General features: G+C 37.7%; 1 protein-coding gene across 4 annotated transcripts in view; it reads left to right on the top strand.

Annotated features, from left to right (window-relative positions):
• rps6ka1 (ribosomal protein S6 kinase a, polypeptide 1) overlaps nucleotides 1-14,965 on the top strand; it is a 49,869-nt gene that overhangs the window by 22,607 nt on the left and 12,297 nt on the right. The window contains exons 1-2 of one of the 4 annotated variants that reach the window (XM_044142060.1): nucleotides 10,143-10,219; nucleotides 10,902-10,955. The exons of 1 other annotated variant lie outside the window; for it this stretch is intronic. In XM_044142060.1, the coding sequence (XP_043997995.1) occupies nucleotides 10,178-10,219; nucleotides 10,902-10,955 (96 nt within the window). In that variant the 5' untranslated portion in view covers nucleotides 10,143-10,177. Of the gene's footprint in view, nucleotides 1-10,142; nucleotides 10,220-10,901; nucleotides 10,956-13,731; nucleotides 14,229-14,965 lie in introns of those variants that run through there. 2 more of the 4 variants (XM_044142058.1, XM_044142057.1) reach the window with 2 other exon arrangements.

Below are 14,965 nucleotides of genomic sequence, written 5' to 3'. Positions count from 1 at the left end.
CTTCTTACATTACGCGCAGTAATGGGATTGAATGCGTCAGTTTCAAATACTGTACGGTCTGACTCATTCGATTATTACTCCAGCAGGCAGACAATTAACAACCAGACCTCCCAGTTACTGCTTTATAAGTGGACTTGGAGGAGATTGCTGGATGATGACAGGCAGGGAACTCTGATGATGCACACATGAACATACACAGACACAAAACCTAATGATAAAAGCCACTGAGGCTTGAAGATGCCCTCTTTCTGCCTCACACCCTATCTTTCATCAGCACTCTCCTAAAGCCTTATTCATCATTATGTCTTACAGTCCAGATAAGCATGGGGTATTTAACACTTTATTGAGCAGGTGTCCTTGACGATTAAACTGTTCTTGCTGATGTTATTTCCAAGTTTCTGAGCCAAACTTTGCTCACTTTATAAAAAAGTTATTCTCTCAAGCAAGGCCACCTCCAAAAGATCTCTTTTTGTTTGATTCTTCTATCTTATTTTCAACAAGGTCTTTTATAGTCTCACAGAAAAAGATGTCTGACATGAAGGCATCTGACTGAACGGTGTTGAGAGAATCAGTAGCTTCTTGTGAATATTTGAAGGGAATCTATTATGTGTGAACTTGAATCCGGTTAACAAAAGTTCTCAATAGAAAATCGGATTCATTACGCAAGTCGGACGTTGGACTTACATGCATAAAAGCTGTCAACGTAATCTTTCAAGAGCAACGGGAGAAATCTATTACGGCGGCTACACACAGTGAATCGCGTCTTATTGGCTGAGTCAGAGTTGTGTTTATGCGGCAGGTTAATTGAGACTCTCCAAAAGGGTTTGGTACAAATTAAAATGGCTCTCTTCTTTGCAGCGCCAACAGCCCAGTTACAGTTGCCCCTGCAGACCCAGGAGGGATGTGTGTGTTGCATGTTTTTTTTTTTAAATGTGCTGCAGAGCTCAATTCATATTTCTAAATAAAGTCTCTGTGTTTTAAGCTTGTCCTCAGTAAACCCAGCGTTACTGGCAGTGGCAGTTTAGGAGTTTTAGATTCCTGATGGACACACACTCTTACATACACACACAGGGCCTGGGAGATATGGTTTATAGTCCAATTACCCAGCCTGCCTCTTTGATAAAAGGGAGCACTAAATCTTCAGATCTTTTTGTACACAGTATAACTGCTCCCTTTACTTGCCAATGATCCAGAAATCTGGTCCGGTGCACAGTTTCCACAGGATGCTGTTAAAACTGACGTTTTGTCTCTCAATCTAATGCTTTTTGGATAATTTCAGAATATTACATTTGTGCAAAAAATTGTAAAAGGATTTGAGAAGTTTGTGCTTCATTTTAAATTGTGATGAAACAGTTGGATAAATAGTCTCCTCAAGAATTGAAATAATAATTTTTAAAACTTTTCAGTCTTGTTCTGGTTTTTTCCAATGACCAAAACTGACAAATATTTATCAAGAAAAAAGAAAAGAAAATGAGTATGGAGTAGCAGCGAACACTGTGGAAAATTGTCAGAGTGATCATGTTTCCATCCAAGAAGAGACAAAAGTAGCAATAGCAGCTCAAATGTAAATTCATAATGTCAACAATTATGTGATCTCTTCCAGTGAGGAGGTAGGAGTCAAAAGTCCATAAGCAGTAGACTGGGAGACCTAATAAACTGGCACCCAATGAAGGAATTTAAAAGTACTCTCTTGTCAACCTGAAATTTGTCACAGTTGAAAATGATAAAAGCTGTAATTTGAAACATTAAAGTCTGAAAGATGTTCTTTTTTTCCTCTGCTCCTCATTAAGCATCGTTATTCTGATGTGTACAGGTTTATGTCAACACATTTTGCTCAACACCAGAATAACCGTTTCATATCATCAATCTATGTAGTGATTATTTAATTCTCATTTTTATTGTTTATTATGAGGATTTGACTACAAAAATGTAGATTTCAAAACATGAATCACAGGACATCTTTTCTCATAATAATCAAAAACTATGACTGCTGTTAGTTTCCTCACAGCGTGTTATTTGGCCATAATAAGTTTACTTAAGCTTTTGCTGCTCATATAAGGGAATAAAAATACAAATATGCAAGCCGACCGTAGTAGAACATTCTCCCTTTCATTTGGTTTGGGCACAAAGAAAAGAAAAGTAGCAGCTGAAGCAATAATGGTTTGGGGAAAGCAGTTATTGATTTATCGTTATTTTCAGGCATCAGTAAATATTTTTATTAACAAGAGGAAAGTTAGAACCAGTATTAAAATAAACTTTCCTCCCAGCTAAACTCCATGTCTAAAAATCTCTGAAGTTGATTGTCTGGTTGATAACTCCCACTCAAACTGCTTGCCCTAGTGCGGCATGAACTTTTCCTGCTGTTCAGTCAGGTGTAAACTGCAGATTACAGTTGTTTCATAATCCTTTTCCTGGCAAAAAGATGAGGAGAACTCCATCCTTCACTTGTTTACTTCCTCAGAGCTCATCCACTTTCCCCGCATTGATGACGTTTGTAGCTAAAGTGCTGTTGACATTCTTGTCCTTTGTTGCTGAAACTACTTTTATTCAGTATATTAACATTCATTTCATGTATTTTTTTTTTTGTCTCGCTCGCTGTGGATCCAGATAACTTTTTTCGTCCATATATGGTACTAGTTTCCTGGTTTTAGAAGTGCAACAATCGCATCCATTTTTATTATTTTATTTTCCCTTTGAACATAATGAAAAGACCAATTATGATTTCTTTGATTATTGAAAGGTTTCAATAATCAGCATTAAATGAATGCAAGCAAATTATTCAGCTGCTTCCTTAATGACCCATTAGCAGGTGATGGAAAAATATTTCACTTTTAACAGATGTGGCAGTAGAGTCTGATTTAAGGTGCTGCTGTCTCAGCCTCCATGGCCTTTTGGAATGTTGAGTGGAAGGAAAAGGTGAACAGACAAGTACTGAGTGTATTTACATAGGTTTTCAGTAGGGTAAGATTTCCGTATTATAAATTTTTTTTATGACTGTTTCTAAAATTATTTGACTGTGACTTCAGAATGTACAAAATGGGTTTTTCTAATTAAATAAATAAAAGTTATATTTTACTGTATTGTGATATAGATGCAACATACAGAGATAAATGCATCCAAATACAAAAGCCACACACATCTGACAAATAAGTTAATGCTCAATTAATATCAATTCTCAACCTCTGAGTGATATATGTAACAGAATAATGTCTGCATTGATTTAAACCTGCTTCTGGTTTTTGTTTCTGTGTCGGATTAAAAACTACACGACTTGACCCAGATGCCCCTCAGTTGTGAGATATATCCTCCCATCTATCTTCTTAATCTCCTCCTTCTGTCCATTCATAGTTGCTATTGGCCTGGTCGTCATGGTTACTGTACAGTTGGCGTCTCTAAGCCCTCATTCTGACTCGCGCATCCCGGATCAAAGAGATTTACAGTAACTCTTATAGGCAGGATTCCTATTGATCCTTATGGATCAACTTTACGACGGTCTTTCATTCATAGATCCGTCTGGTTAGAAATGTGCAGACTCTCGGTTTCTCTTAGTTATGCCGTGATGATTAATCGCCTGGCCTGTCTGTGTGCTTTGTATTATAGATAAGTGTGTGTACTCAGAAGGGTCTCTGATATTAGCACCTCCCACCAGCCTAATAAAGGCCATCATAATATATTAGCTCCTGTATAAATATGGAAAGCTCTGTTCTGCTGCATGACATGAAGAAGGTATGGCATTTTACTCCACACTGAAGAAGAGTGAGGTGATGCATGAGCACTCTATCTGTGAAAACGGAGGCTGGCACATGTTACCTGGAAGCAGCAAGTGAAAAAGGTTTCCTTCAATGTGTGTTCGGCCTTGTCTCGTGTATCACCTCCTGCCTTGTAAAGAGGAAGCTGGCAGATGGGAGACAGAGAGAGTGCAGTTGCCATAGCGTCACGGTTTTCCCTCTTAAGTTTGATTGAAGGAAATGTTCTAACCTTTTCAGCTCATCATTCATAGATCTCGGTAATGCGGCTCATGATGATGTTTTACTCTTTTGCGTTTTTTTTAATTCATATCTCTTTGTTTATAGGTTGTCGTCAGTTTAGGTTCCTGTTGCTGTGTTGCTCCCTATCCCTGTTTGCTCGTTTTTTGTTTCTCAGCACTTTTGAGTGTCACACCCAAGGGTATGAAACCTTTGGCCCCTGTTGCCATGACTACATCGCCATTTGCAGAACAGGAAGTGTAGGATTTTATTCAAGACACTTCATATTCCAAAATAAATCTGTCTCCTGAGGAAAGCCATACTGCATTCCCTTAATCAGTTGAACTTTGTTGATCTCATACTAAGCTTTAAAGTGAAGATATCATATTATTTTATCCTTCCTCTCCACATTTAAATCATTCAATTGTAGTCCAAGTTAGGTAGAACTACAATACTTTGATCTGAATTCTTTGTTTTCTTCTTTTACGCCTGTCCTGAAGTTCATCTGAGAGCAGCTTGTTTTGGTGCTGTCTCTTTAAATGCACCTGAGGCATTTCACCCTGCCCCTTCTCAAGGTCGGCCATTTTTGTAGTTTCATTGTAGAGATTGTATTATCTAGCAGTGCAGAAATGTTTCTGAATGAACTTGGATATCATGTTCACCAAGACATGGTTGGCAAAAACAATGGCAAACGGTTTATGTAAAGACACTTTTCAAAACATGCAGCACAATGTAGTTCTGCAACAAATACTGTGACATAATGGTTCAAAAGTCTTAATGGAAAATGAAGAAAACTGAACAGATTGAAAAATATCTCCCAAACAGTGTGTAGATATGTACATAACACAATGAGAGACTGAACTGAACTTTCTGCACTCCTAGAGACTCAAAGTAAATGACAAGATGTATTTAAGGGCTAAAAATGAAATACTTGAAAGTTTAGAAAAGTTTATTGTAAATGTAGAATATTTTTACTTAAACGCATAAAAATCTGATTGGAAAATTGTGTTTTTCTTGCACCGTTAGCTGTGTGTCCTGAGAGAATGTTCACATCATCGAGTCACTGTTACTTCTGTAAATATTCAGCTGGTCCAGTGTTCCACGACCGTTTTGGATTAAATTTAGAGCACTGTTGTCGTTTCATAGAATTAATCCCTAAAAAAGTTTCATAATAATTTAGTTGTGCCCACAGTGTACCTGCAGGTGTTTCTCTGCATGCAACAAGCTAGAGATCTATGAGTTACCTCTGCAATCGACCAGCTTTGCTTTAACACCTGGTGACCTCATTGTTTGTATTAGCAGTACCATGCTCTCTTTATGTCTGGTGTTTTATGCTTCTTCCTATCAGTTCTGTTTGTTTTATTTCATCCAAGGCCTTTAGGACCCTTGTCAGCTGGCTGAGCTGCCTGTCATCTTATTGCCATCCTTGCTGCTTCTATTAATAATACAGATGCCAACACAGGATTTCCTGTAGCTTCCCTGCTAATCCTGTGCCACCTCTGGGACACTTCCTGTACCATCTACCTTCCTCTTGTTCATGTGATTAGTTATGACTGACGAGACAGTGACTGTCATTCAGCTGCACCACTTTTCGGGGTTCATTGCTATTCTAGTTGCTTATATGGGTTTATTTTTGTGTTTTGCTGTGGGAGATGTGACAGATGGCACCGTCTGCTAAAGAATGGGCAAATGCAATGGCATCCATAATATGCAGTCCATTATGTTAAAAAATCATCCAGATTTGGGATTTTTTTTAAACATTCATTTGGATTTGCTAAGTTTTGTAAGTTTCCTGAAGGCTGTAATAACAGCAGCACTCTTGTCTTCTGTCTTTCTGTTAGATAACAGCAGGCACTCTGGTAAAGACGGGGATAATCAGGTTAAGAGCTGCAGATTAGGCCTCTGTGCTCTTTGCGAGCCTTTAGGTAATCTGTCATCCTGAAACAGGACTTTGGGTTTCTCCATGTATATATTTTATTCTGCGAGTTGCTTGGAACTGGAATTAAAGTATTGAAGCTTGACATGTTTGAGTATTACATGGGGACCAGGTGAAAGCCCATCTGGCTCAACAGTCCTGCCAGCTTCCCCCCTGAAACATCTTTGTGTTTGTGTGTCGGCCTGGTCAGTCTGCGCTGAGAGAACAGGTGCTGCCTGGAGGTGAAACAAGAGCAATAGAACTAAAGCAGAGGAAAGGGAAAAAAAAGAGGAATCACAATTTGAAACATCTCTGCAAAACAAAAGGAAAGTTGGTTGTTAACCAATATCAATATAAAAGCACTAAGATGTCGGGATATTATCTAAATGTTTGACTGATTTCATTGTTTGAAAATTATTTGCATAAATTAATGAATTAATATGTGTAATCAATTGAGTTTTATTTTTTTCACTTGAGCAACTGAAATAAATACATTTTCTGATGATAATTTTATTAAGATCCTCCTGTATATAAATAATTGTCTCCTATGAAGATGTTTCTGGTCACTCTGTTCAACCATCTGTGTAAAGAAAACAGGATGAAACAGGAGGAGACATTCTTGTCTCCCACCTGACAGATTTGGGATCTTCTCTGTGGGCATGTCTGGACTTTCCTACTTTGACATAAAGGAACAAAAACACAAGCCTGTTTCAGAGCTCCAGAAATTCCTATGTAATTATATTTGCTTAGACATGCTGTGGACTTGTAGTTCCTTATTAAATACAGAATATTTTTTCAGGAAACCTCGTAGTCACAAATACTTCAGAGTATTAGTGAATGCAAATATTTAAAGTATAGGTTAACCCTTTATATGAAGATAGTATGGCTATTGGTGTATTGTGAAGTTTAATGCTCCTTTAGAGAAAACCGTCCCAGAAACTCCCTGATTAACCGTGCAATTGGAAACCCTGAAGGATTTCTGTGGAGTTTTAGGAAGTGACAAAAAAACAGGTTTATAATAGGAAAGTAAGTTGTAAAAGGCTGACTGGAATTTACTGACATCCTATTTGCATGTCCTCATGCATTATTTGAAAGTAACAGTGAAGTGGTGTTCACTTTAACAGTGCTTTCGCTGTGAGTGTTTTTTTTTTATATGACATTATGACTGTACCAAGCAGCACAAAGAGCTCCTAATAAAAACAACTTCTTGTGCAAGTGAGTATCTACTTTAAACAGCAGTTAATTTCTGCAAACGCAGTGCAGAAAACATAAGTGGTTGCAGGACATCTGATAATTCAGTTGAAGAAAGTATAAAATATGCTCATTCTTCAGCTGAAAATGTGGATTACTGGATAGTTTTGGCTCTGAAGATTTGTTCCAGATTAGAAGAGTGTAAACATTTGGTTAGATATTGTTGTTAATTTCTCCAACTGTAGATGAAATCTGTTACAATTAACACAAAGGTTCCAACTTATGTTTTGTTATACACTCATTTCTTATGACTCTGTGCAATTCACTAGTTTTTGGCTAAACACACTATAATCTATGGCAATATCATCCTAAGCGACAAAGCAAAGAAAGTACAAAGTGCGGTAGAGAAACCGTATAAATTCTCTTAAAACAATATTTAAATTTGAGTGAGCAGTGAAAATCTAAATGCATTTTCTTTTTCTGTTGGACCTCAAAAACTGCAGTGTGTCTGTGAGAAGATGAGAAGCTCAGAGTAGAGCTGCTGCTCTTCCTGAATGGATGAATATAAAATAACCTTCAAGAGTTTTATTTTGTTACTTACTGCTTTTTAAACACTCAGTGTTACTTCAAATTAACACCAGCATTACTGATAAATGTTAACAATAATTGTAGTTCAGCACTGCAGAGTATTTTGTATCTTGGCCCCGTTCCCAGTAACTCTGACTGGTTACCTTCAAAGTAGACTGGCAGCTGTAATCTTTCCTGAATGAGCGGCGCTGATGGACACGACTGAACGGGAAAAAAATCAATGAGGCTGAAATCATTTTATTTCCTCATGATATAAAGATGCTAAATAAAGTGTCACATTTTTTTCTCAACACAATGTTAGAAAACTTAAATGAGAAGCTGGTTTATGGGTAATTTAATCAGCATTAAATAACTCTAATAGGTGCTTTATTTTGTTTTGATTTTTTTTAAATAAAATTGCAAAAACCTTGATTTAAAAAAAAAATCAATTGCAGCTTTTAAAGACTAATTGCATGAATATAAAAAGGAAAATGATATGATCTTGGAATAGTTCATAGTGCCTGCAGTATGTTCAGTTGTCTCAGTTTTACTCTCAGCATTTTAACCACCTTCTCTCTGTGTTATGCTTATGTGTGTGTGTGTGTGTGTTTCCTTTTACAAAGAGTGGTGAGAGAGATTTGTTTTCACAGCAATCAGACTGAACCATGGCTGTCTGGGTTGGATGTCTAAACTTCTGTGTCCTGTTCTGCAGACACTCTTCCTTCACGCCATCTTTTTTCCCAACATGCTTGTCTCTGTTGGAGCAGTCAGAGCTGTCATGTATTTGAGAGGCTGCAGGTGCTCCTGTTTTTTCCAGGAAGGAGGAGCAGCTTCTTAGAGAGGCACATATTCCATCATTGTCTTGTGATTTTCAGAAAGAGCTGCTCTCAGACCTATTTTTGTATTTGTCTGACATTCTTTTCTGCACTTCACAATCAAAATGAGCTTGTTTAATCAAGTTGTAGAATTTTTTTGAAGATGTTGCTTATGGCCATATTCCTGTCTGACCTTTTCCATTGTGACGGGTCATTGGTTTGGCACTTTGACCTGCATAATCACCCACATACTTCCGATCTGCCATACTTTATATCCTACTTTCCATTTGCTGATGTCAAAGGCAATTCTGGGATTGGGATGAGGCATGAGTTTGCAACTTAAGCGTGCCCCTACTTGGCTAAACCTCAGATCCTGGTTTGGTGCACTGTCCTCTGGATTGGCTGCAAACCTGCACTGGCCCCTTGTGTTGCACAGAGAGCATTGCACCACGTCTGTCACTCGCATTTCCATTTAATTCATCCACCTTCTGACAGTCGACTGGCTGATTACTAAAATTGATTAATCTATATTTACCTCTGTCACTTTTTTTTACAAGCATTTAGTATTACACAAGGAAAAGTTAACAAAGAATCAAAATTTCCTGTAGAAGTTTGGCTTAAAATTGAAATCTGATTCAAATATTTTGCCAAGAAGTCAGATATTAAAGCTGAAAAAGTAAAAAAAAAATTACAATAGAAGCAAACTAAGTGCAAACAGAACATTTTAAACATAAAGTGACTTATAGGGTTAGACTTGAAAGTACCACTACTGAATCCTACAGCAATTTTATTCTCAAGCTTTAGTAAAAAAATATATTTTATGCTAACTTTAATTATTGAAAACGTGTCTTAACTCTGCACTTGAAGCAGGGTGTGGGTAACACCACAAAGGGACCTGAAAGCAAAGGGCTCTGCTGCTAAACCCACTTTGAAACTTGAAGAACCACAAGTAGCCCTGCACTCTACAGGAAGATGGAGGACGCATGATGAGTTCAATCTTAAATTTATTGGGAACCAGTAAAGTTCAGTGTATTCCAACATTAGACCAACATTAGATAAATATGATATCTTGAATTTATCTGCAGCATTTTGAATGAGTTGAAGATTACTCAAAGAGCTAATTACATTACTGCAATGATGACTAATTGCAGTAATGTAGACTGGAGGCAACAGCAAATTAATCAACCTTTTGAACTGAATTTACTAAAGGGGTAAAAAAAATAATTAGTATTTGCAAGGTAAAACTAAATGGTCTGAGACTCCATGAGTAACTGTGTCAAGTGATGAGGGCAAAAGAGCTCCATCTGATTATTCTATTGCCTTCGAACCAAATAACTTCATTTGATCTGTTGATGTTAGTCAAGGTGAAATGGAGAGAATAAGGAAGGAAACTCAAACAGAATGATCACTTTCCGTAGAATTAGTCTGACCTAGATAACGTTTTTCTTTTTCATCACTTCTGTGAACTTGTGTTTTTTAAAATGCATTTCTGAGTAATTTGTTTTGTTGTTTTTTGTCTATGCTTCATTAATCCGAAAAGGAAAAAAAAAATTCAAGAGAAAATACTTATTGCTGTTCCTCCCTCACTGGCCCCAACAAATCAGTCTGCTGCTTTTACCCGCTTTTATAACTTCCTATTTTAGTGTGCGTGACGATTTTATCTGGTATTGCATACAGAAGGGTTAGTGATAGCATCTGTGACATGGACATATCAGTACCCAGACATGTGGAGGTTCATTTTTCGCACCAGACCTCACACCCAAGAGGCAAGTGGACACTTTTTTCCTTTCCGAGTTGACTTGATAATAACCTTCATCTGATGAGAAGTGTGTGTGAGCGTGTGTGTGCCCAAAGCTTCAGGCAGCTGTGTGTGAGGTGTGATATTTTTAGGAGGAGAAGAGGTGGGGGATCTGTCTGTGGTTGCTCGTGAGGGTTTCCATCTCCTCAGCTGTGAATGAGATGATATTCTGTCTCTTTAATTAGAAAAAAGAGAGACTTCCCTCCTTTCAGTCTAGTTCAGGGGTTTCTGATAATTCGGAAACACACTAACTCTGCGGTCCACACCATAAGATTAAAGTCCGTAAAACCACACAGGACCCTGTTTTTAGACCCGTTACGATCTAGCTGTTAACATGTGGCCAGTCTGACATGTTGGCTGATCTCTGCCCGTATACCGGGAAACTGAGCTCTAGCGTGTTGAAGGCATCAAGCAGGAAGGAAGTGAGATTGGTTCAAGAAAAGAGGAAGTGAGAACAGGGAGGGAAGAGAAGTTTCCTGTTGCTGATCTTACAACCCTTGTGCCCTCCATCACCTCCTGCCACCCCAGTGTGACTGTGTGTTTGTGCAAAATTCTGTCATTTGTCATTAGTGACAGAAATGAGGAGGAAGCCTCTGTTGTGATGCTTCCTGTAACCGCTGCTAACCGCTGCGTTAAATCACTTCCTATAGAACAAGTCTCAGATCACCTGGATAGAGAGGGAGTTTGCCGATATTAGAGATCAGGTAAGCTCTCACCAATGTCCGAACACAGCTCTTACCTCACTGCGACCTTTCTGCAGCTTTTCATCCACTTTACACACCTCGTTTATTCCACTGCCCTCAGGATGTCTAATCCACTAATCAGAAATAATAATTTCATAAATTTCATAGAGAGCCTAACTCTGGAACTGACCAGTCAGAGAAATGTTGACTCATTCTCTGCATCATCTGTGTCTGACTTCAACTTTATTCAGTTCACTAGCTTTTGCTATTCACAATCTAAATTGGATATCCTTCCAGCAAGCATCATTTCTCAGAGACCCTCAGAGATTGAATGTGTTGTAATTTTCTTTCTTTTGCACCTCACATCGAGTTCTGGCAAAAAAGAAGCTCTAAGTGAAACTAAGTTTTCTTTTTTGAGTGAAGTCCCGTTTGTTGTTCAAGTCCACAAAGAGACATGTTGCTACTAAGCAAAAATAGGCCAAATGTCAGGAACAGTTTACAAAAAGAACTAAAAAAATAATAAGAAATGTCGCCTCTTTAAACATTTTTCCTAAAATCAAAACATTTGATCAGATGTTTACAGGTTAAGAGGTTAAAAAAAATACAAATGCATTGAAATGAAAACTAGTGAGTGAAAAGAATATAGAATAGAATAGAAATTCAAGAAAAGTTAACTTATTAAAAAGTTCATTGAGTTTTGAGGAAATTATTACACCATAGATTGAAATATCTCTGGTGTTTTGCTGTTCATTTTGATAAAATGGCTCACAGAAAATGTTTCTTCAAAAATTATATCATTATAGAATTATTAGCATAGAAATGTCATATTATGGTTTCCATTGTCACATAGCGTGGAGAAGGTGATTGATAAAAGAAACTGTTCAGAATTCTGTCTCCATGCTTAAGATCCAATGAGGAGAAGTGACTAGAAGCTGCTATGATGATGTCACTGTGCATGACGGAGCCAGAACCAACAATACAGAAACTGAACAATGCAGGATGCTATCAAAGCAACCTGGGCTTCTTGAACACCTCAACAGAACCACAGGTTGATCACCTCCACATCACACCACATGGGCGCAGTGACGTAGGCAAAATGATACCTTACCAGTTAAGAGCATCTCTTGTACAGTACATATACCTGTTTACAATATATGAAAATTAAAACTGTGCAAACAGAAATGTGCAATACCAGCAGAAATGTTATTTAAAATGAGTAAAAACCGCAAATAGCAGCAGGGATGTAAACACTTAGTTTGGGAAAAGTGATGGTTGCTGGGAGGAAGGATCTGCTTTGACGCTTCTTTGTTCTCTAAGGATGCAGCAGTCCATTACTGAAGGAACTCATAGCTTCATGCTTGGAGTAGGACACTTTGTCCAACACTGATGTCATCCATCACCTGCGTTGGGTCGAGCGGCGATCACAGCACAGAGCTGGCCTTCCTGTTGAGCTTTTCTAACGGCTGTAGATAAGCTGCTGCTCCAACATGCTACACCTGCATCAGAACAGCCAAGTGTGTGTAAACCTTGTTAAATGGTTCATGTTTTGGTTTCTCAGCCAATGTCTGTGGGTCTGGTGGACCTGTTGTGTTTATTGTTTGTAATTCAACAACAACCAAAAAAAAATCTTTTGAATTTAAAATATTGAAATGACGTTCTGTTCACATCACTTTAATAACATTGAAATAAATGTTGTTTATTTGGTTTATATGGTTGATTTTTGCCTTTTGGCCTTGGAAGAAGAATTTGAAGAAAAAAGTAGCACTCTTTCATGTTTGCTATGTGACAAAAACATATGACCTAAAAAGATATAAAAAAATTTATTGAATAAATAAGCAAAACTTAGTTAACACTGTACCTAAAATCTAACCAGTAGATTTCAGTATAACTGAAAAAGTAGAAAAAGTAAATTGCTTCCGTTTTGCAACAATTAAAAGCAAAAAACAAGCATTTCACCAGGCTTTATGTAGGCTTATATCTGAGGCTGGTGCATTTTTAATTAACATGTTTTATCTTCCTTTTATGAAGTTTCTCGCCGTGTGTAGAATACCGACTTTTTTCTTAACTCAGAGTAGCAATACTTCATTATAATTTCACTCAAGTAAAAGTAAAAAGTATGGTGTTATAAAACTACTGCTAAAGGTTCCTTTCAAAATGTTACTCAAGTAAGTGAAACAGTAAATGTAATTAGTTCTTACCCACCTCTGTAATCATCATAAACAGAAATAAAAGGTTAAATCTGTCTGTGTAATAAATCTACGTAATGAGTTAGATTTTCTTTTTTATCAATCAATTAATGAAACATATTGCATTTCTAATTAACTGAGATGCAGCTGTATTAGAAGCCATGAAGAAAGCAGGTTAGGGAGGAGCAGCAGAGTAAGAAGTCTTTATGTTTGATAAAACCTGTTTTTAAGTGACTGGTTGTGCAGAAATGGAGGCAGACTGTGAGCTCACATCACCCTCTCTCTGCCGCCTCCTACTTCTCCTGTGTTGAATTATGGGAAAACACAAAAATATACCTTTTAAATAGGAAGTCATCAATAAACACTTCAAATTACATTCAGGACATCTGATTTGCAGATATTTCGCTTACTTTTTTATTATTTTTACTTCTCGTTTTTTCGCCTCTCTTTCATTGTCTTTGTGGTGAGATCTACACTTCGTGCATTTTTCGCTCTCTCTCTCTCTGACACAGATGTTTGCGTTCCACAAGTTGGGTGCAGGACTGTGAGAATAACTGCAGGCTTCTTCCTTCCTGCTCTGTTTAGTTGCCTTTCACTTCAGCTGTGAGGACACAACGCTAATCAGACAGAGAGGCACAACAGGAGATATGATGAGAGAGAAAAAGAAGAAGAAGCATTTCTAAACATCATAGCAGGACACCCCTGAAACAGGAAAGTAGATAAAGGCTGAAGGCGGGGACATTGCTCTGTTCTTTTTTTTTGTTTTGTGTTTTTACCTGCAGCCTGCAGTGTAACCCCTAACATGAGTACACACAGGAGTTTGAAGAGTGCTTGTCCTCTGATGAGAAGTTTGAGATGAGCTGTGTGAGTTAGTGCAGTGCTTTTTGTGTTATGGAGGAGGGAAGGATTACACAACAGCTTGGAAAATGCTGAGATGGAAAAGGAGAAGAGAAAGTTCAAGCTGAGCCGCATGCTGTCCCTTTACCCGTTCAGAAAGAACAAGTCCCTGACCGGCAGCCCTGCTCACTACAGCAGCTGCAGATCCACAGCTGCAGCAGGCGGCAGCGCTGCCACTGACCTTCCACCTGAACCCAGGAACGAGTGGACGGTAAAGTCATGACCTCTTCGTAAAGTTTACATTTGGAGAAATTGGATTTATTGTTATTGCAGCGTTGCATACCTGTTTGCTGTTATCAGTATCTGATCAGAAACGAGATGAAACGTCTTGGTGTTCAACCCATTCTGGTTTCCTGTTGTCAAATACGTTTCCAGGCTACAGTGGTCACTAGCTGTTGAATGTTTTCATGTTTAACGCTTTAAATACATGCTTGATAATTGATTGGTTAACTGGAAAAGGGTTTTGATTTGTCTTTTTATACTTGAGATAATTAACAATTATATAAAAGGTTTTGATCTTTGATCACACACACACACACACACGCGCACACACACACTGATGCATTTTAAAGGTTTATTTCCGTTAGTTTTGGCGATTCTAGTTGACAGATGATGAAAATTCAATTGTATTAGAAGATTTAAACATTACATAAAACTTTACATTAATAAATTGTAATGTTTATCTTTATATTTAAAGATAAATTAAAGTAGAAATATTATATTTTTTAGTAAAAAAAAACTTTGACCATGTACTATGTTGTTAATGCACTCAGTAATTGGTTGTGGCTCCTTTTACATGAATTACATCGTCAGTGGGGTGTAGCATGTATTTTTCTGCTGGAAAACAAAATCCGCCTCCCCATAATGCTCATCAGCTGATGGAATCATGAAATGCTGTAAAACACCTGGTTGGTCCAGAAACTTTGGCTTTGATAAAACTGGGATTCT

The sequence above is a fragment of the Gambusia affinis genome, linkage group LG16 (assembly GCF_019740435.1).
Source record: "Gambusia affinis linkage group LG16, SWU_Gaff_1.0, whole genome shotgun sequence".
Classification (NCBI taxonomy): Eukaryota; Metazoa; Chordata; class Actinopteri; order Cyprinodontiformes; family Poeciliidae; genus Gambusia; species Gambusia affinis.
Note: the sequence above shows the minus strand (reverse complement) of the source record. Positions and strands in the feature narration are given on the sequence as shown.